The sequence below is a fragment of the Carcharodon carcharias genome, chromosome 22 (genome assembly GCF_017639515.1).
Source record: "Carcharodon carcharias isolate sCarCar2 chromosome 22, sCarCar2.pri, whole genome shotgun sequence".
NCBI lineage: Eukaryota > Metazoa > Chordata > Chondrichthyes > Lamniformes > Lamnidae > Carcharodon > Carcharodon carcharias.
Window position 1 is genome coordinate 65,419,796 of NC_054488.1, and position 24,133 is coordinate 65,443,928.

The 24,133-nt window shown below is 37.7% G+C and overlaps 1 protein-coding gene across 1 annotated transcript in view; it reads left to right on the plus strand.

Moving 5' to 3' along the window:
- The first annotated feature begins 223 nt into the window (after positions 1-223).
- LOC121293690 overlaps positions 224-24,133 on the plus strand; it is a 114,808-nt gene continuing 90,898 nt past the window's right edge. Inside the window, exon 1 of the mRNA XM_041216859.1 lies at positions 224-286. Within this exon, the coding sequence (XP_041072793.1) occupies positions 224-286 (63 nt within the window). The remainder of the gene's footprint in view (positions 287-24,133) is intronic.

Consider the following 24,133-nt stretch of genomic DNA (forward strand, 5'->3'; position numbering starts at 1 on the left):
TTCTGATATAGGCAAGGTACATTGCAGCAAGGCTTAAAGGTAGGGGAGCCAAAGCCAGGGCTTTTTGGATGAGGAGGAAAATTGAGAATATGATGAAATAAAAAAAAGAGAATGTATGACGCCCGTCAGGTGAATTCTTCAAATGAGAGATCGGCAAAGTACAAGTAAGTTGATCGGAGAAGTAAGGAAAATAAGACCAGTAAAGAGAGAATATGAGAGTAGAATGCCTGTCAACATAAAAGGGAACCCAAAACTCTTCAACCAGCATGTAAATAATAAGCGGCCAGTAGGAGGCGCACTGGGGCCTAATAGGGGCAAAGCGAGTGACATATCCTTAAAGGTGCAGGACAAGTCTAGAATAATTAATCAGTGTTTTGCATCAGTGTTCACTAAGGAAGTGGATGATGATAAAATATCAGCAGTAGTGCAGATGAAGAGGTAATGGACGGGGTGAAAATTGATGGGCCGGAGGTAGTGGAAAGGCTGGCAAAGCTTAGAGTGGGTAAGTGGCCTGGTCTGGATGGTTTGCATGCTGGGTTGCCAAAGGAAGTGGAGATAGCGGAAGGACTTGACATAATATTCAAACTGGAGAGTGACAAATGTGACAGTTTTATTCAAGAAAGGATGTAAGAACTTAGTCCTAGCAATGACAGGACACTTAGATTAACATCAGTAGTAGGTGAGGTTTTAGGAACAATAATTAGGGAAAATATATCAACAGGCACTTGGAGAGATTTGAATTAATTAAGGAGAGCCAGCATGGATTTATAAGAAGCAGAATGAATTTGACGAATCTAATTGAATCTTTGATGAAGTAACAGCGAATATTTTTGAGATGCAAGCGTTGCTGGCTAGGCCAGCATTTATTGTCCATCCTTAATTTCTCCATAAGAAGGTAATAGTGAGCTGCCTTCTTAAACTGGGCTGTAGGTACATCCACAGTGCTGTTAGGGAGGGAGTTCCAGGATTTTGACCTAGTGACAGTGAAGGAACAGCGATATATTTCCAAGTCAGGATGGTGAGTGACTTGGAGGGGAACTTGCAGGTCGTGGTATGCATATGCTGCCCTTGTGCTTTCAGTTGGTAGAGGTCACAGGTTTGGAAGGTGTTGTCACAGGAGGTTTGACAATTTGCTGTAGTGCAACTTGTAGATGTTACACACTGCTGCAATTGTGTGCTGATGGTGGAGGGAGTGCATGTTTAACTTGGTGAATGGGGTGCCGATCAAGGGGGCTGCTTTGGCCTGGATGGTGCTGAGCATTTCAAGTGTCATTGGTTCCCAACTAATCTAGACAAACTGGAGAGTATTCCATCACACTCCTGATTTGTGCCTTGTAGATGGTGGACAGGGTTAGGGGAATTAGGAGGTGGGTTACTCGCCGCAGAATTCCCAGCCTCTGATGCTCTTGTAGCCACAGTATTTTTATGGTTGGCCCAGTCCTAGTCAGTGGTAACCCTCAGGATGTTGATAGTGTGGGTTTCAGCAATGATAATGTCATTGCATATGAAGGGACGATGGTTGGATTCTCTCTTGTTGGAGATGGTCATTGCCTGACACTTGTGTGGTGTGAATGTTACTTGTCAGCCCAAGCCTGGATATTGTCCAGGTCTTGCTGCATTTGGACATGGACTGCTTCAGTATCTGAGGAGTCTCAAATTGTGCTGAACATTTCGCAATCATCAGCGAACATTCCCACTTCTGACCTTATGACGGAAGGAAGGTCATTGATGAAGCAGCAGAAGATGGTTGGGCCGAGGACATTACCCTGAGGAACTCCTGCAGTGATGTCCTGGAGCTGGGATGACTGACCTCCAACAGCCACAACCATCTTCCTTTGTGCTGGGTATGACTCCAACCAGCGGAGAGTTTTCCCCCTGATTCCCATTGACTCCAGTCTTGCTCGGGCTCCTTGATACCACACTTGGTCAAATGCTGCCTTGATGTCAAGGGCAGCCACTCTCACCTTACCCCTGGAATTACCTCTTTTGTCCATGTTTGAATCAAGGCTGTAATGAGGTCTGAGCTGAGCAACACTGACCAAACCGACTGAGTGTCAGTGAGCAGGTTATTGTTGTGTAAGTGCTGCTTGATAGCTCAATAGAGTAGGGGATGGTAGACAACGGTGTTCCCAAAGGCATTGCTAGGACCACTGCTTTTTTGATACATATAAATAACTTAGAATTCAGAGTAAAACTTCAAAATGTGCCAATGACACCAAACTTGGAGGAGTGGCAAACTGTGAGGAGGATACAAATCAACAGCAACAGGACATAGATAGTCTAGCAGAATGGGCAGACAAATGATACATTGAATTTTATACAGACAAGTATGAGGTGATGCATTTTGGCAGAAGAGATAGGGAGAGGCACAGTTCTAAAGAGCCCACTGGAACAGAGGCACCTGAGGGGTTTATGTGCACAGATCCTTAAAAGAGGCAGGGTATACTGAGAGAAAAGATGGCAAAGCATATGGGGCATTGAGTACAAAAGCAGGGAAGTTATGTTGAACTTTTATAAAGCTCTGGTGAGACCCTAATTAGAGCATTGCATCTAGTTCTGGTCACCACACTTTAGAAAGGATGTGAGGGTCCTTGAGAGGGTGCAGAGTAGATTTACCAGAATGGTCCTAGAAATGAGGGAATTTAGCTACAAGGTAGAATTTGGTATTCAGTTTGAGAGTGAGAAACATGGGTCGGAAACAACTGTGTTAAACTTAAATACAGGTAATTACAAAGGAATGAGGGCAGAGTTGGCTGGAGTGGACTGGGGAAGGAGTTTAGCAGAAAAGATGGTTGATGAACAATGGCAGATGTTTAAGAAAATAGTTCATGACTCACAACAAAGATATATCCCAGTGAGGAAGAAGGTTTCAAGGAAGGGGATAAACCAACCAAGGTTAACTAAGGAAGTTAAGGATAGTATCAAATTGAAAGAAAAAAACGTACAATCTGGGAAAGATTAGTGGTAAACCAAAGGATTAGGAAAGTTTTAAAAACCAACAGAAGATGACCAAAAAAAAAGAGGGAGGAAATAAACTTTGAGGGTAAACTCGCAAGTAACATAAAAACGAACAGTAAGAGCTTCTTTAAATATATAACAAGGAAGAGAGAGGCCAAAGTGAACATAGGCCCCTTAGAGAATGAGACTGGGGAAATAATAATGGGGAACCAGGAAATGGCAGAGGAGTTGAATAAATACTTTGCTTCAGTCTTCACGGTAGAAGACACTAATAGCATTCCAAAAATACTAAATAATCAAGGGGCAAAAGGGAGGGAGGAAATAAATACAATAACTATCACTAGAGAAAAAGTACTAGGGACACTAATGGGGCTAAAGGCCGAGAAGTCCCCTGGACCTGATGGGTTGCATCCTAGGATATTAAAGGACGTAGCTACAGAGATAGTGGATGCACTGGTAGTAATCTTCCAAGAATCCTTAGATTCTGGAAAAGTCCCAGAGGATTAGAAAACTGCCAATGTAACATTCTTATTCAAAAAGGGAGGGAGACAAAAAACAGGTATCTATAGGCCAGTTAGCTTAATATCCGTCATTGGGAAAATGTTAGAGTCTATTATAAAGGACGTGATAACAGATCATTTAGAAATGCATAATATAATCAAGCAGAGTCAGCATGGCTTCATGAAGGGAAAATCATACCTGACAAATTTATTAGAGTTCTTTGAGGTAACAAGCAGGATAGATAAAGGGGAACCAGTAGATGTAACATATTTGGATTTCCAAAAGGCTTTCGTTAAGATACTGCACATAAGGCTATTTAATAAGATAAGAGCCTATGATGTTGGGGGTAGTATATTAGCATGGATAGAGGATTAGCTAACAAATAGAAGACAGAGAGTTGAGATAAGGGGGGCATTTTTGGGCTGGCAACCTGTAACTACTGGAGGGCCACAGGGGTCAGTGCTGGGGCCGCAATTATTTACAATATATATACATCAATGACTTAGATGAGGGAAGTGATTGTACTATTGCCAAGTTTGCAAATGACACAAAAATAGGTGGGAGGCAAGTAGTGAGGATGACACAAAGAGTCTACAGAGGGATATAGACAGGTTAAATGAGGGGGCAAAATCTTGGCAGATGGAATATAATGTGGGAAAATGAGGTTTTGCACTTTGGCAGGAAGAATAGAGGAGCTGAATATTATTTAAATGGAGAAAGACTGCAGAAAGCTGCAGCACAGAGGGATTTGGGAGTCTTTGTGAATGAATCACAAAAAGCTAACATACAAGTTCAGCAGCTAATGGGAAGGCAAATGGAATGTTGGCCTTTATTTAAAACAGAATGGAGTATAAAAATAGAGAAGTCTTACTAAAACTATACAAAGCACTAGTTAGACCACACCTAGAATACTGTGAACAGTTTTGGTCCCTTTATCTAAGGAAAGATATACTGACATTGGAGACAGTCCAGAGAAGGTTCACTAGGTTGATCCTGGGGATGGAGGGATTTTCTTATGAGGAGAGGTTGAGTAGGTTGGGCCTGTACTCATTGGAGTTTAGAAGAATGAGAGACGACCTTATTGAAACATATAAGATTCTTAGGGGCCTTGACAGGGTAGATGCTGAGGGGTTGTTTCCCCTTGGGGGAGAGTCTAGGACCAGAGGGTAGAATCTCAGAGTAAGGGGTCACCCAGTTAAGACAGAGATGAGCAGGAATTTCTTCTCTCAGAGGGTAATGAATCTGTGGTTGATTCATTTTTTTATGGCCTTAATAGGCCGTTGACAGTTTGGCGGGTGCACAGCTTCCTCTGGCACGTGCCAGCCGAATGAAAGATCTAAATGACGCGCGATGATGTCATGACACACACCCAACGCCATCTCGTGACATTTTGCACGTTGGCGTGTCAGGCTTGCCCCCACACACCAACGGCAATATTCTGGCCTATAATTTTATAAAAATTATATATATATATATATGTCATCATGGCTAACCTATAATTTTTTTTAAAAACTGGGCAAAGGCTAAAAAAGGACTGAAGTAATCGCTGGCTAAGACTCAAACAAACTGGCATTCAGAAGATCTGCTTCCTCATTATCTCTGAAGAGACACTAATGACCCCTGTAACTGCAGAGATCAAATCCAAAGGAATTATACAAAGACCACTTACATTTTTAAGGCCAAGGCCTGGCCAACAGAGATGACTAGTCTGATAGGACAAAGGACCCTGGAACCTCTTTTTAAATTACTAATGGTTGAAACATTAACCATCTCAAGAATCCACAAAGGAATATATACCTATTGTCCAAACTAAAATGGAGAAGTGGGAGTCATATCACATGCCACCACCCCCCAGCTGGGAGAACCGGTTACCCTGCCTTGTGGACTGCAAAGCAGACTGTCATCTTCCATAAACCAAGCAGCAGCTCAGAACGAGGGCTCATTCCAGGGAAATGCCTGGCCCCCATCTACACTGTTTCTACTGGATCTTCTGAACTTCTGTACCAGTGCCTACAAGACTAATTCATCTCTACATGCCCATTTCATCATGGAAGGCATCTCTCCTGGAAAAGTGAATTATCCAGCATCAGCCTTTAATCTGGTGACTCTGAAAGAATCACCACGGGACTTTGATTTTGGATTCTGGACTCAAATGAAACAAAAACTTTTATTTCCTCTGTGGTCTTTGCCCTGTAGCTCTTTCTTTTCTTTATCCCTCTTTCATGGTTTCAATGTACCGGGGGCTATGTAGTCAACCATCTTCCTGCATTTTGAGTGTATGTAAAACAAACCAACCCTCTGATTTTACCCTATCTCGAGTTCACAGTGGGGCTGTTAATAGAAATTGGATCCCACGAAAGCTGAGGGGTGGGTAAAATACACCACCTAGTATAAAGGAGGAAATCAAAAATCAAAAACACCTTTCTGCTTATGGACGGGTGATGAGAGGAGAAATCAATGCTGTTAATATTAAACCCCCTCCTGTCTGTAACAATGCCTAGCACAGGGAAATAGCAAACATTGTGTTTATTATTGGGATTGTCAGCCTCTGTGTTCATTACAGTAGCAGACCCTCTGTACATTATAGAGATTAGCAGTCTCTCTGTATAGTATAGGGAATAGCAGCCCCTGTGTACATTATAGGCAATAGCATTCCCTGTGTCTACCATAAAGAACAGCAGCCCCTGTGTATATTATAGGGAATAGAAGCCCCTGTGTACATTATACTGAATAGCCATCCCTGTGTATACTGTAGGGGATAACAGCCTGTGTATATGGTAGAGAATAGCAGCCCCTGTATAGACTATATGGAATAGCAGCCCCTGTATATGTTATAGGGGATAGCAGAGCCTGTGTATATTCTAGAGAAAAGCAGCTCGAGTGTATATTGTAGAGAAGAGCAGCCTTGTGAATGTTATAGAGAAAAGTAGCCTCTCTATATATCATAAAGAATTGTAGCCACTGTGTATAGCATAGAGAACAGCAGCTACTGTGTATATTATGCTGAATTGCTGACCATGTGTATATTATAGGGGATAACAGCCTGAGTATATGATAGAGAACAGCAGGCCCTGTGTAGACTATATGGAATAGCAGCCCCTGTGTGTGTTATAGAGATAAACAGCCCCTGTATATATCATAAAGAATAGAAGCCACTGTCTTTTTTATAGGGAATAGCAGCCCCTTTGTATATTACAGAGAATAACAGTTCTTGTATATATTACAGAGAATAGCAGCTCCTGTGTATATAATAGAGAATAGCAGCCCCTGTATATATTACAGAGAATAGCAGACCCTGTGTATATAATAGAGAATAGCAGACCCTGTGTATATAATAGAGAATAGCAGACCCTGTGTCTATAATAGAGAATAGCAGCTCCTGTGTATATAATAGAGAATAGCAGACCCTGTGTATATAATAGAGAATAGCAGACCCTGTGTATATAATAGAGAATAGCAGCTCCTGTGTTTTTAATAGAGAATAGCAGACCCTGTGCATATAATAGAGAATAGCAGACCCTGTGTATATAATAGAGAATAGCAGCTCCAGTTTATATAATACAGAATAGCAGACACTGACTATATAATAGAGAATAACAGCTCCTGTGTATATAATAGAGAATAGCAGACCCCGTGTATATAACAGAGAATAGCAGACCCTGTGTATATAATAGAGAAGAGCAGACCCTGTGTATATAATAGAGAATAGCAGCTCCTGTGTATATAATAGAGAATAGCAGACCTTGTGTATATAATAGAGAATAGCAGCCCCTGTGTATATAAAAGAGAATAGCAGTTCCTCCGTATATAATAGAGATAGCAGACCCTGTGTATATAATAGAGAGTAGCAGACCCTGTGTATATAATAGAGAATAGAAGCTCCTGTGTATATAATAGAGAATAGCAGACCCTGAGTATATAATACAAAATAGCAGACCTTGTGTATATAATAGAGAATAGCAGACCCTGTGTATATAATAGAGAATAGCAGACACTGTGTATATAATAGAGAATAGCAGCTCCTGTGTATATTAAAGAGAATAGCAGCCCCTGTGTATATAATAGAGAATAGCAGACCCTGTGTATATAATAGAGAATACCAGATAATGTGTATATAATAGAGAATAGAGGTCCCTGTGTATATAATAGAGAATAGCAGACCCTGTGTATATAATAGAGAATAGCAGCCTCTGTGTATAAGATAGAGAATAGCAGACCCTGTGTATATAATAGAGAATAGCAGCTCCTGTGTATATAATAGAGAATAGCAGCTCCTGGGTATATAATAGAGAATAGCACACCGTGTGCATATAATAGAGAATAGCAGCTCCTGTGTATATAATAGAGAATAGCAGACCCTGTGTATATAATAGAGAATAGCAGCTCCTGTGTATATAATAAAGAATAGCAGCCCCTGTGTATATAATAGAGAATAGCAGACCCTGTGTCTATAATAGAGAATAGCAGCTGCTGTGTATATAATAGAGAATAGTAGACCCTGTGTATATAATATAGAATAGCAGCTCCTGTGTATATAATAAAGAATAGCAGACCCTGTGTATATAATAGAGAATAGCAGCTCCTTCGTATATAATAGAGAATAGCAGCTCCTGTGTGTATAATACAGAATAGCACACCCTGTGTATATAAAAGAGAATAGCAGCTCATGTGAATATAATAGAGAATAGCAGACCTTGTGTATATAAAAGAGAATAGCCACTCATGTATATATAATAGAGAATAGCAGACCCTGAGTATATAACAGAGAATAGCAGACCCTCTGTATATAATAGAGAATAGCAGCTCCTGTGTATATTATAGAGAATAGCAGCTCCCGTGTATATAATAGAGAATAGCAGCTCCTGTGTATATAATAGAGAATAGCAGCTCCTGTATATATAATAGAGAATGTCAGACCCTGTGCATATAATAGAGAATAGCAGACCCTGTGTATATAATAGAGAATAGCAGACCCTGTGTATATAATAGAGAATAGCAGACCCTGTGCATGTAATAGAGAGGAGCAGCTCCTGTGTATATTATAGAGAATAGCAGACCCTGTGTATATAATAGAGAATAGCAGACTCAGTGTATATAATAGAGAATAGCAGACCCTGTGTATATAATAGAGAATAGCAGCCCCTGTGTATATAATAGAGAATAGCAGCTCCTGTGTATATTATAGAGAATAGGCGCCCCTGTGTATAGAATAGAGAATAGCAGAACCTGTGTATATAATAGAGAATAGCAGTCCCTGTGTCTATAATAGAGAATAACAGTCCCTGTGTATATAATAGAGAATAGCAGACCCTGTGCATATAATAGAGAATAGCAGACCCTGCGTATATAATTGGGAATAGCAGCTCCTGCGTAAATAATAGAGAATAGCAGAACCTGTGTATATAATAGAGAATAGCAGACCCTTTGTATATAATAGAGAATAGCAGCTCCTGTGTATATAATAGAGAAAAGCAGACCCTGTGTATATAATAGAGAATAGCAGACCCTGTGTCTATAGTAGAGAATAGAAGCTCCTGTGTATATAATAGAGAATAGTAGACCCTGTGTATACAATAGAGAATAGCAGACCCTGTGTATATAATAGAGAATAGCAGCCTCTGTGTATAAGATAGAGAATAGCAGACCCTGTGTATATAATAGAGAATAGCAGCTCCTGTGTATATAATAGAGAATAGCAGACCCTGTGTATATAATAGAGAATAGCAGACCCTGTGTATATAATAGAGAATAGCAGCTCCTGTGTATATAATAGAGAATAGTAGACCCTGTGTATATAATAGAGAATAGCAGCTCCTGTGTATATAATAAAGAATAGCAGACCCTGTGTATATAATAGAGAATAGCAGCTCCTTCGTATATAATAGAGAATAGCAGCTCCTGTGTATATAATACAGAATAGCACACCCTGTGTATATAAAAGAGAATAGCAGCTCATGTGAATATAATAGAGAATAGCAGACCTTGTGTATATAAAAGAGAAGAGCCACTCATGTATATATAATAGAGAATAGCAGACCCTGAGAATATAACAGAGAAGAGCAGACCCTCTGTATAAAATAGAGAATAGCAGCTCCTGTGTATATTATAGAGAATAGCAGCTCCCGTGTATATAATAGAGAATAGCAGACCCTGTGTATATAATAGAGAATAGCAGCTCCTGTATATATAATAGAGAATGGCAGACCCTGTGCATATAATAGAGAATAGCAGACCCTGTGTATATAATAGAGAATAGCAGACCCTGTGCATAAAATAGAGAGGAGCAGCTCCTGTGTATATTATAGAGAATAGCAGACCCTGTGTATATAATAGAGAATAGCAGACTCAGTGTATATAATAGAGAATAGCAGACCCTGTGTATATAATAGAGAATAGTAGACCCTGTGTATATAATAGAGAATAGCAGCTCCTGTGTATATAATAAAGAATAGCAGACCCTGTGTATATAATAGAGAATAGCAGCTCCTTCGTATAAAATAGAGAATAGCAGCTCCTGTGTATATAATACAGAATAGCACACCCTGTGTATATAAAAGAGAATAGCAGCTCATGTGAATATAATAGAGAATAGCAGACCTTGTGTATATAAAAGAGAATAGCCACTCATGTATATATAATAGAGAATAGCAGACCCTGAGTATATAACAGAGAATAGCAGACCCTCTGTATAAAATAGAGAATAGCAGCTCCTGTGTATATTATAGAGAATAGCAGCTCCCGTGTATATAATAGAGAATAGCAGCTCCTGTGTATATAATAGAGAATAGCAGCTCCTGTGTATATAATAGAGAATAGCAGCTCCTGTATATATAATAGAGAATGGCAGACCCTGTGCATATAATAGAAAATAGCAGACCCTGTGTATATAATAGAGAATAGCAGACCCTGTGTATATAATAGAGAATAGCAGACCCTGTGCATAAAATAGAGAGGAGCAGCTCCTGTGTATATTATAGAGAATAGCAGACCCTGTGTATATAATAGAGAATAGCAGACTCAGTGTATATAATAGAGAATAGCAGACCCTGTGTATATAATAGAGAATAGCAGCCCCTGTGTATATAATAGAGAATAGCAGCTCCTGTGTATATTATAGAGAATAGGCGCCCCTGTGTATAGAATAGAGAATAGCAGCCCCTGTGTATATAATAGAGAATAGCAGACCCTGTGTCTATAATAGAGAATAACAGTCCCTGTGTATATAATAGAGAATAGCAGACCCTGTGCATATAATAGAGAATAGCAGACCCTGCGTATATAATTGGGAATAGCAGCTCCTGCGTAAATAATAGAGAATAGCAGACCCTGTGTATATAATAGAGAATAGCAGACCCTTTGTATATAATAGAGAATAGCAGCTCCTGTGTATATAATAGAGAAAAGCAGACCCTGTGTATATAATAGAGAATAGCAGACCCTTTGTATATAATAGAGAATAGCAGCTCCTGTGTATATAATAGAGAATAGCAGCTCCTGGGTATATAATAGAGAATAGCAGACCGTGTGCATATAATAGAGAATAGCAGCTCCTGTGTATATAATAGAGAATAGCAGACCCTGTGTATATAATAGAGAATAGCAGCTCCTGTGTATATAATAAAGAATAGCAGCCCCTGTGTATATAATAGAGAATAGCAGACCCTGTGTCTATAATAGAGAATAGCAGCTGCTGTGTATATAATAGAGAATAGTAGACCCTGTGTATATAATAGAGAATAGCAGCTCCTGTGTATATAATAAAGAATAGCAGACCCTGTGTATATAATAGAGAATAGCAGCTCCTTCGTATATAATAGAGAATAGCAGCTCCTGTGTATATAATACAGAATAGCACACCCTGTGTATATAAAAGAGAATAGCAGCTCATGTGAATATAATAGAGAATAGCAGACCTTTTGTATATAAAAGAGAATAGCCACTCATGTATATATAATAGAGAATAGCAGACCCTGAGTATATAACATAGAATAGCAGACCCTCTGTATAAAATAGAGAATAGCAGCTCCTGTGTATATTATAGAGAATAGCAGCTCCCGTGTATATAATAGAGAATAGCAGCTCCTGTGTATATAATAGAGAATAGCAGCTCCTGTATATATAATAGATAATGGCAGACCCTGTGCATATAATAGAGAATAGCAGACCCTGTGTATATAATAGAGAATAGCAGACCCTGTGTATATAATAGAGAATAGCAGACCCTGTGCATAAAATAGAGAGGAGCAGCTCCTGTGTATATTATAGAGAATAGCAGACCCTGTGTATATAATAGAGAATAGCAGACTCAGTGTATATAATAGAGAATAGCAGACCCTGTGTATATAATAGAGAATAGCAGCCCCTGTGTATATAATAGAGAATAGCAGCTCCTGTGTATATTATAGAGAATAGGCGCCCCTGTGTATAGAATAGAGAATAGCAGACCCTGTGTATATAATAGAGAATAGCAGACCCTGTGTATATAATAGAGAATAGCAGTCCCTGTGTATATAATAGAGAATAGCAGCAGCTGTGTATATAATAGAGATTAGCAGCTCCTGTGTACATAATACAGAATAGCAGACCCTGTGTATATAAAAGAAAATAGCAGCTCATGTGTATATAATAGAGAATAGCAGACCGTGTGTATAAAACAGAGAATAGCAGACCCTGTGTATATAATAGAGAATAGCAGCCCCTGTGTATATAATAGAGAATAGCAGCCCCTGTGTATATAATAGAGAATAGCAGCTCCTGTGTATATAATAGAGAATAGCAGACCCTGTGTATATAATAGAGAATAGCAGACCCTGTGTCTATAATAGAGAATAACAGTCCCTGTGTATATAATAGAGAATAGCAGACCCTGTGCATATAATAGAGAATAGCAGACCCTGCGTATATAATTGGGAATAGCAGCTCCTGCGTAAATAATAGAGAATAGCAGTCCCTGTGTATATAATAGAGAATAGCAGACCCTTTGTATATAATAGAGAATAGCAGCTCCTGTGTATATAATAGAGAATAGCAGCTCCTGGGTATATAATAGAGAATAGCAGACCGTGTGTATATAATAGAGAATAGCAGCTCCTGTGTATATAATAGAGAATAGCAGACCCTGTGTATATAATAGAGAATAGCAGCTCCTGTGTATATAATAAAGAATAGCAGCCCCTGTGTATATAATAGAGAATAGCAGACCCTGTGTCTATAATAGAGAATAGCAGCTCCTGTGTATATAATAGAGAATAGTAGACCCTGTGTATATAATAGAGAATAGCAGCTCCTGTGTATATAATAAAGAATAGCAGACCCTGTGTATATAATAGAGAATAGCAGCTCCTTCGTATATAATAGAGAATAGCAGCTCCTGTGTATATAATACAGAATAGCACACCCTGTGTATATAAAAGAGAATAGCAGCTCATGTGAATATAATAGAGAATAGCAGACCTTGTGTATATAAAAGAGAATAGCCACTCATGTATATATAATAGAGAATAGCAGACCCTGAGTATATAACAGAGAATAGCAGACCCTCTGTATAAAATAGAGAATAGCAGCTCCTGTGTATATTATAGAGAATAGCAGCTCCCGTGTATATAATAGAGAATAGCAGCTCCTGTGTATATAATAGAGAATAGCAGCTCCTGTGTAAATAATAGAGAATGGCAGACCCTGTGCATATAATAGAGAATAGCAGACCCTGTGTATATAATAGAGAATAGCAGACCCTGTGTATATAATATAGAATAGCAGACCCTGTGCATATAATAGAGAGGAGCAGCTCCTGTGTATATTATAGAGAATAGCAGACCCTGTGTATATAATAGAGAATAGCAGACCCAGAGTATATAATAGAGAATAGCAGACCCTGTGTATATAATAGAGAATAGCAGCCCCTGTGTATATAATAGAGAATAGCAGCTCCTGTGTATATTATAGAGAATAGGCGCCCCTGTGTATAGAATAGAGAATAGCAGCCCCTGTGTATATAATAGAGAATAGCAGACCCTGTGTATATAATAGAGAATAGCAGCCCCTGTGTATATAATAGAGAATAGCAGAACCTGTGTATATAATAGAGAATAGCAGACCCTGTGTCTATAATAGAGAATAACAGTCCCTGTGTATATAATAGAGAATAGCAGACCCTGTGCATATAATAGAGAATAGCAGACCCTGCGTATATAATTGGGAATAGCAGCTCCTGCGTAAATAATAGAGAATAGCAGAACCTGTGTATATAATAGAGAATAGCAGACCCTTTGTATATAATAGAGAATAGCAGCTCCTGTGTATATAATAGAGAAAAGCAGACCCTGTGTATATAATAGAGAATAGCAGACCCGGTGTCTATAGTAGAGAATAGAAGCTCCTGTGTATATAATAGAGAATAGTAGACCCTGTGTATACAATAGAGAATAGCAGACCCTGTGTATATAATAGAGAATAGCAGCTCCTGTGTATATAATAGAGAATAGCAGCTCCTGTGTATATAATAGAGAATAGCAGACCGTGTGCATATAATAGAGAATAGCAGCTCCTGTGTATATAATAGAGAATAGCAGACCCTGTGTATATAATAGAGAATAGCAGACCCTGTGTATATAATAGAGAATAGCAGCTCCTGTGTATATAATAAAGAATAGCAGCCCCTGTGTATATAATAGAGAATAGCAGACCCTGTGTCTATAATAGAGAATAGCAGCTGCTGTGTATATAATAGAGAATAGTAGACCCTGTGTATATAATAGAGAATAGCAGCTCCTGTGTATATAATAAAGAATAGCAGACCCTGTGTATATAATAGAGAATAGCAGCTCCTTCGTATATAATAGAGAGTAGCAGCTCCTGTGTATATAATACAGAATAGCAGACCTTGAGTATATAATAGAGAATAGCAGCTCCTGTGTATATAATAGAGAATAGCACACCCTGTGTATATAATAGAGAATAGCAGACCCTGTGTATATAATAGAGAATAGCAGACCCTGTGTATATAATAGAGAATAGCAGACCCTGTGTATATAATAGAGAATAGCAGACCCTGTGTATATAATAGAGAATAGCAGCTCCTGTGTATATAATAGAGAATAGCAGACCCTGTGTATATAATAGAGAATAGCAGACCCTGTGTATATAATAGAGAATAGCAGACCCTGTGTATATAATAGAGAATAGCAGACCCTGTGTATATAATAGAGAATAGCAGACCCTGTGTATATAATAGAGAATAGCAGCTCCTGTGTATATAATAGAGAATAGCAGACCCTGTGTATATAATAGAGAATAGCAGACCCTGTGTATATAATAGAGAATAGCAGACCCTGTGTATATAATAGAGAATAGCAGACCCTGTGTATATAATAGAGAATAGCAGCTCCTGTGTATATAATAAAGAATAGCAGACCCTGTGTATATAATAGAGAATAGCAGCTCCTTCGTATATAATAGAGAATAGCAGCTCCTGTGTATATAATACAGAATAGCAGCTCCTGTGTATATAATAGAGAATAGCAGAACCTGTGTATATAATAGAGAATAGCAGACCCTGTGTCTATAATAGAGAATAACAGTCCCTGTGTATATAATAGAGAATAGCAGACCCTGTGTATATAAAAGAGAATAGCAGCTCATGTGAATATAATAGAGAATAGCAGACCTTGTGTATATAAAAGAGAATAGCCACTCATGTATATATAATAGAGAATAGCAGACCCTGAGTATATAACAGAGAATAGCAGACCCTCTGTATAAAATAGAGAATAGCAGCTCCTGTGTATATTATAGAGAATAACAGCTCCCATGTATATAATAGAGAATAGCAGCTCCTGTGTATATAATAGAGAATAGCAGCTCCTGTATATATAATAGAGAATGGCAGACCCTGTGCATATAATAGAGAATAGCAGACCCTGTGTATATAATAGAGAATAGCAGACCCTGTGTATATAATAGAGAATAGCAGACCCTTTGTATATAATAGAGAATAGCAGCTCCTGAGTATATAATAGAGAAAAGCAGACCCTGTGTATATAATAGAGAATAGCAGACCCTGTGTCTATAGTAGAGAATAGAAGCTCCTGTGTATATAATAGAGAATAGTAGACCCTGTGTATACAATAGAGAATAGCAGACCCTGTGTATATAATAGAGAATAGCAGCTCCTGTGTATATAACAGAGAATAGCAGACCCTGTGTATATAATAGAGAATAGCAGCAGCTGTGTATAGAATAGAGATTAGCAGCTGCTGTGTACATAATACAGAATAGCAGACCCTGTGTATATAAAAGAAAATAGCAGCTCATGTGTATATAATAGAGAATAGCAGACCGTGTGTATAAAACAGAGAATAGCAGACCCTGTGTATATAATAGAGAATAGCAGCCCCTGTGTATATAATAGAGAAGAGCAGCCCCTGTGTATATAATAGAGAATAGCAGCTCCTGTGTATATAATAGAGAATAGCAGACCCTGTGTATATAATAGAGAATAGCAGACCCTGTGTCTATAATAGAGAATAACAGTCCCTGTGTATATAATAGAGAATAGCAGACCCTGTGCATATAATAGAGAATAGCAGACCCTGCGTATATAATTGGGAATAGCAGCTCCTGCGTAAATAATAGAGAATAGCAGACCCTGTGTATATAATAGAGAATAGCAGACCCTTTGTATATAATAGAGAATAGCAGCTCCTGTGTATATAATAGAGAAAAGCAGACCCTGTGTATATAATAGAGAATAGCAGACCCTGTGTCTATAGTAGAGAATAGAAGCTCCTGTGTATATAATAGAGAATAGTAGACCCTGTGTATACAATAGAGAATAGCAGACCCTGTGTATATAATAGAGAATAGCAGACCGTGTGCATATAATAGAGAATAGCAGCTCCTGTGTATATAATAGAGAATAGCAGACCCTGTGTATATAATAGAGAATAGCAGACCCTGTGTATATAATAGAGAATAGCAGCTCCTGTGTATATAATAAAGAATACAAGCCTCTGTGTATATAATAGAGAATAGCAGACCCTGTGTCTATAATAGAGAATAGCAGCTGCTGTGTATATAATAGAGAATAGTAGACCCTGTGTATATAATAGAGAATAGCAGCTCCTGTGTATATAATAAAGAATAGCAGACCCTGTGTATATAATAGAGAATAGCAGCTCCTTCGTACATAATAGAGAATAGCAGCTCCTGTGTATATAATACAGAATAGCACACCCTGTGTATATAAAAGAGAATAGCAGCTCATGTGAATATAATAGAGAATAGCAGACATTGTGTATAAAAAGGAGAATAGCCACTCATGTATATATAATAGAGAATAGCAGACCCTGAGTATATAACAGAGAATAGCAGACCCTCTGTATAAAATAGAGAATAGCAGCTCCTGTGTATATTATAGAGAATAACAGCTCCCGTGTATATAATAGAGAATAGCAGCTCCTGTGTATATAATAGAGAATAGCAGCTCCTGTATATATAATAGAGAATGGCAGACCCTGTGCATATAATAGAGAATAGCAGACCCTGTGTATATAATAGAGAATAGCAGACCCTGTGTATATAATAGAGAATAGCAGACCCTGTGCATATAATAGAGAGGAGCAGCTACTGTGTATATTATAGAGAATAGCAGACCCTGTGTATATAATAGAGAATAGCAGACTCAGTGTATATAATAGAGAATAGCAGACCCTGTGTATATAATAGAGAATAGCAGCTCCTGTGTATATTATAGAGAATAGCAGCTCCTGTGTATATAATAGAGAATAGCAGTTCCTGTGTATATAATAGGGAATAGCAGCTCCTGCGTATATAATAGAGAATAGCAGACCCTGTGTATATAACAGAGAATAGCAGACCCTGTGTATATAATAGAGAATAGCAGCTCCTGCTTATATAATAGAGAATAGCAGACCCTGTGTATATAATAGAGAATAGCAGCCCCTGTGTATATAATAGAGAATAGCAGCTCCTGTGTATATTTTAGAGAATAGCAGCCCCTGTGTATATAATAGAGAATAGCAGCCCCTGTGTATATAATAGAGAATAGCAGACCCTGTGTATATAATAGAGAATAGCAGCCCCTGTGTATATAATAGAGAATAGCAGAACCTGTGTATATAATAGAGAATAGCAGACCCTGTGTATATAATAGAGAATAGCAGTCCCTGTGTATATAATAGAGAATAGCAGACCCTGTGCATATAATAGAGAATAGCAGACCCTGCGTATATAATTGAGAATAGCAGCTCCTGTGTAAATAATAGAGAATAGCAGACCCTGTGTATATAATAGAGAATAGCAGACCCTTTGTATATAATAGAGAATAGCAGCTCCTGTGTATATAATAGAGAATAGCAGACCCTGTGTATATAATAGAGAATAGCAGACCCTGTGTCTATAGTAGAGAATAGAAGCTCCTGTGTATATAATAGAGAATAGTAGACCCTGTGTATGCAATAGGGAATAGCAGACCCTGTGTATATAATAGAGAATAGCAGCTCCTGTGTATATAACAGAGAATAGCAGACCCTGTGTATATAATAGAGAATAGCAGCAGCTGTGTATAGAATAGAGATTAGCAGCTGCTGTGTACATAATACAGAATAGCAGACCCTGTGTATATAAAAGAAAATAACAGCTCATGTGTATATAATAGAGAATAGCAGACCGTGTGTATAAAACAGAGAATAGCAGACCCTGTGTATATAATAGAGAATAGCAGCCCCTGTGTATATAATAGAGAAGAGCAGCCCCTGTGTATATAATAGAGAATAGCAGCTCCTGTGTATATAATAGAGAATAGCAGACCCTGTGTATATAATAGAGAATAGCAGACCCTGTGTCTATAATAGAGAATAAGAGTCCCTGTGTATATAATAGAGAATAGCAGACCCTGTGCATATAATAGAGAATAGCAGACCCTGCGTATATAATTGGGAATAGCAGCTCCTGGGTAAATAATAGAGAATAGCAGACCCTGTGTATATAATAGAGAATAGCAGACCCTTTGTATATAATAGAGAATAGCAGCTCCTGTGTATATAATAGAGAAAAGCAGACCCTGTGTATATAATTGAGAATAGCAGACCCTGTGTCTATAGTAGAGAATAGAAGCTCCTGTGTATATAATAGAGAATAGTAGACCCTGTGTATACAATAGAGAATAGCAGACCCTGTGTATATAATAGAGAATAGCAGCCTCTGTGTATAAGATAGAGAATAGCAGACCCTGTGTATATAATAGAGAATAGCAGCTGCTGTGTATATAATAGAGAATAGTAGACCCTGTGTATATAATAGAGAATAGCAGCTCCTGTGTATATAATAAAGAATAGCAGACCCTGTGTATATAATAGAGAATAGCAGACCCTGTGTATATAATAGAGAATAGGAGACCCTGTGCATAAAATAGAGAGGAGCAGCTACTGTGTATATTATAGAGAATAGCAGACCCTGTGTATATAATAGAGAATAGCAGACTCAGTGTATATAATAGAGAATAGCAGACCCTGTGTATATAATAGAGAATAACAGCCCCTGTGTATATAATAGAGAATAGCAGACCCTGTGTATATAATAGAGAATAGCAGCAGCTGTGTATAGAATAGAGATTAGCAGCTCCTGTGTACATAATACAGAATAGCAGACCCTGTGTATATAAAAGAAAATAGCAGCTCATGTGTATATAATAGAGAATAGCAGACCGTGTGTATAAAACAGAGAATAGCAGACCCTGTGTATATAATAGAGAATAGCAGCCCCTGTGTATATAATAGAGAAGAGCAGCCCCTGTGTATATAATAGAGAATAGCAGCTCCTGTGTATATAATAGAGAATAGCAGACCCTGAGTATATAATAGAGAATAGCAGACCCTGCGTATATAATAGAGAAAAGCAGACACTTTGTATATAATAGAGAATAGCAGCTCCTGTTTATATAATACAAAATAGCAGACCCTCAGTATATAATAGAAAATAGCAGACCTTGTGTATATAATAGAGAATAGCAGACCATGTGTATATAACAGAGAATAGCAGACCCTGTGTATATAATAAAGAAGAGCAGACCCTGTGTATATAATAGAGAATAGCAGCTCCTGTGTATATAAAAGAGAATAGCAGACCTTGTGTATATAATAGAGAATAGCAGCCCCTTTGTATATAATAGAGAATAGCAGCTCCTGTGTATATTATAGAGAATAGCAGCTCCTGTGTATATAATAGAGAATAGCAGTTCCTGTGTATATAATAGAGAATAGCAGCTCCTGCGTATATAATAGAGAATAGCAGACCCTGTGTATATAACAGAGAATAGCAGACCCTGTGTATATAATAGAGAATAGCAGCTCCTGCTTATATAATAGAGAATAGCAGACCCTGTGTATATAATAGAGAATAGCAGACCCTGTGTATATAATAGAGAATAGCAGACCCTGTGTATATAATAGAGAATAGAAGCTCCTGTGTATATAATAGAGAATAGCAGACCCTGTGTATATAATAGAGAATAGCAGACCTTGTGTATATAATAGAAAATAGCAGACCCTGCGTATATAATAGAGAATAGCAGCTCCTGTATATGTAAAAGCGAATAGCAGACCATGTGTATATAATAGAGAATAGCAGACCCTGTGTATATAATAGAGAATACCAGACAATGTGTATATAATAGAGAATAGAAGTCCCTGTGTATATAATAGAGAATAGCAGACCCTGTGTATATAATAGAGAATAGCCGACCCGGTGTATATTACAGAGAATAGAAGCCCCTGTGTATATAATAGAGAACAGCAGCCCCTGTGTATATAATAGAGAATAGCAGCTCCTGTGTATATTACAGAGAATAGCAGACCCTGTGTACATAATAGAGAATAGCAGTCCCTGTGTATATAATAGAGAATAGCAGACCCTGTGTATAAGATAGAGAATAGCAGACCCTGTGTATATAATAGAGAATCGCAGCTCCTGTGTATATAATAGAGAATAGCAGCTCCTGGGTATATAATAGAGAATAACAGACCCAGTGTATATATTAGAAAATAGCAGACCGTGTGTATATAATAGAGAATAGCAGCTCCTGTGTATATAATAGAGAATAGCAGACCCTGTATATATAATAGAGAATAGCAGACCCTTTGTATATAATAGAGAATAGCAGCTCCTGTGTATATAATAGATAATAGCAGACCCTGTATATATAATAAAGAATAGCAGCCCCATTGTATGTAAAAGAGAATAGAAGCCCCTGTGTATAAAATAGAGAATAGCAGCTCCTGGGTATATAATAGAGAATAGTAGCTCCTGGGTATATAATAGAGAATAGCAGACCCTGTGTATATAATAGAGAATAGCAGACAGTGTGTATATAAAAGAGAATAGCAGCTCCTGTGTATATAATAGAGAATAGCAGACCCTGTATATATAATAGGGAATAGCAGACCCTTTGTATATAATAGAGAATAGCAGCTCCTGTGTATATAATAGAGAATAGCAGACCCTGTGTATATAATAGAGAATAGCAGACCCTGTGTCTATAATAGAGAATAGCAGCTCCTGTGTATATAATGGAGAATAGTAGAGCCTGTGTATATAATAGAGAATAGCAGCTCCTGTGTATATAATAAAGAATAGCAGCTCCTGTGTATATAATACAGAATAGCACACCCTGTGCATATAAAAGAGAATAGCAGCTCATGTGTATATAATAGATAATAGCAGACCTTGTGTATTTAAAAGAGAATAGCCACTCATGTATATATAATAGAGAATAGCAGACCCTGTGTATATAACAGAGAATAGCAGACCCTCTGTATATAATAGAGAATAGCAGCTCCGGTGTATATTATACAGAATAACAACTCCTGTGTATATAATAGAGAATAGCAGCTCCTGTGTTTAAAATAGAGAATGGTAGCTCCTGTGTATATAATAGAGAATAGCAGACCCTGTGTACATAATAGAGAATAGCAGACCCTGTGTATATAGTAGAGAATAGCAGACCCTGTGTATATAATAGAGAATAGCAGACCCTGTGTATATAATAGAGAATAGCAGCTCCTGTGTATATAATAGAGAATAGCAGACCCTGTGTATATAATAGAGAATAGCAGACCCTGTGTATATAATAGAGAATAGCAGCTCCTGTGTATATAATAGAGAATAGCAGACCCTGTGTATATAATAGAGAATAGCAGACCCTGTGTATATAATAGAGAATAGCAGCTCCTGTGTATATAATAGAGAATAGCAGACCCTGTGTATATAATAGAGAATAGCAGACCCTGTGTATATAATAGAGAATAGCAGCTCCTGTGTATATAATAGAGAATAGCAGACCCTGTGTATATAATAGAGAATAGCAGACCCTGTGTATATAATAGAGAATAGCAGCTCCTGTGTATATAATAGAGAATAGCAGACCCTGTGTATATAATAGAGAATAGCAGCTCCTGTGTATATAATAGAGAATAGCAGACCCTGTGTATATAATAGAGAATAGCAGACCCTGTGTATATAATAGAGAATAGCAGCTCCTGTTTATATAATACAGAATAGCAGGACTTAGTATATAATAGAGAATAGCATTTCCTGTGTATATAATAGAGAATAGCAGACCCTGTGTATATAATAGAGAATAGCAGACCCTGTGTATATAATAGAGAATAGCAGCTCCTGTGTATATAATACAGAATAGCAGACCCTGTGTATATAATAGAGAATAGCAGCTCCTGTGTATATAATAGAGAATAGCAGACCCTGTGTATATAATAGAGAATAGCAGCCACTGTGTATATAATAGAGAATAGCGGAATCTGTGTATATAATAGAGAATAGCAAACCCTGTGTATATAATAGAGAATAGCAGCTCCTGTGTATATAATAGAGAATAGCAGACCCTGTGTATATAATAGAGAATAGCAGACCCTGTGTATATAATAGAGAATAGCAGACCCTGTGTATATAATAGAGAATAGCAGACCCTGTGTATATAATAGAGAATAGCAGCTCCTGTGTATATAATAGAGAATAGCAGACCCTGTGCATATAATAGAGAATAGCAGACCCTGCGTATATAATTGAGAATAGCAGCTCCTGTGTAAATAATAGAGAATAGCAGACCCTGTGTATATAATAGAGAATAGCAGACCCTTTGTATATAATAGAGAATAGCAGCTCCTGTGTATATAATAGAGAATAGCAGACCCTGTGTATATAATAGAGAATAGCAGACTCCTGTGTCTATAATAGAGAATAGAAGCTCCTGTGTATATAATAGAGAATAGTAGACCCTGTGTATATAATAGAGAATAGCAGACCCTGTGTATATAATAGAGAATAGCAGCTCCTGTGTATATAACAGAGAATAGCAGACCCTGTGTATATAATAGAGAATAGCAGCAGCTGTGTATATAATAGAGATTAGCAGAACCTTTGTATATAATAGAGAATAGCAGACCCTGTGTATATAAAAGAAAATAGCAGCTCCTGTGTATATAATAGAGAATAGCAGACCGTGTGTATAAAATAGAGAATAGCAGCTCCTGTGTATATAATAGAGAATAGCAGACCCTGTGTATATAATAGAGAATAGCAGCCCCTGTGTATATAATAGAGAATAGCAGCTCCTGTGTATATAATAGAGAATAGCAGACCCTGTGTATATAATAGAGAATAGCAGCTCCTCCGTATATAATAGAGAATAGCAGACCCTGTGTATATAATAGAGAATAGCAGACCCTGTGTATATAATACAGAATAGCAGACCCTGTGTATATAATAGAGAATAGCAGCTCCTGTGTATATAATAGAGAATAGCAGACCCTGTGTATATAATAGAGAATAGCAGTCCCTGTGTATATAATAGAGAATAGCAGACCCTGTGCATATAATAGAGAATAGCAGACCCTGTGTATATAATAGAGAATAGCAGCTCCTGTGTATATAATAGAGAATAGCAGACCCTGTGTATATAATAGAGAATAGCAGACAATGTGTATATAATAGAGAATAGAGGTCCCTGTGTATATAATAGAGAATAGCAGACCCTGTGTATATAATAGAGAATTGCAGACCCTGTGTATACTATAGAGAATTGCAGCCTCTGTGTATATAATAGAGAATAGCAGCCCCTGTGTATATAATAGAGAATAGCAGCTCCTGTGTATATAATAGAGAATAGCAGACCCTGTGTATATAATAGAGAATAGCAGACCGTGTGTATATAATAGAGAATAGCAGCTCCTGTGTATATAATAGAGAATAGCAGACCCTGTGTATATAATAGAGAATAGCAGACCCTGTGTATATAATAGAGAATAGCAGCTCCTGTGTATATAATAGAGAATAGCAGCCCTGCTGTATATAATAGAGAATAGCAGACCCCGTGTATATAATAGAGAATAGCAGCTCCTGTGTATAAATTAGAGAATAGCTAGCTCCTGTGTATATAATAGAGAATAGCAGCTCCTGTGTATATAATAGAGAATAGCAGCCCCTGTGTATATAATAGAGAATAGCAGCCCTGTGAATATAATAGAGAATAGCAGACCTGTGTATATAACAGAGAATAGCAGCCCCTGTCTATATAATAGAGGATAGCGGAACCTGAGTATATAATAGAGAATAGCAGACCCTGTGTATATAATAGAGAATA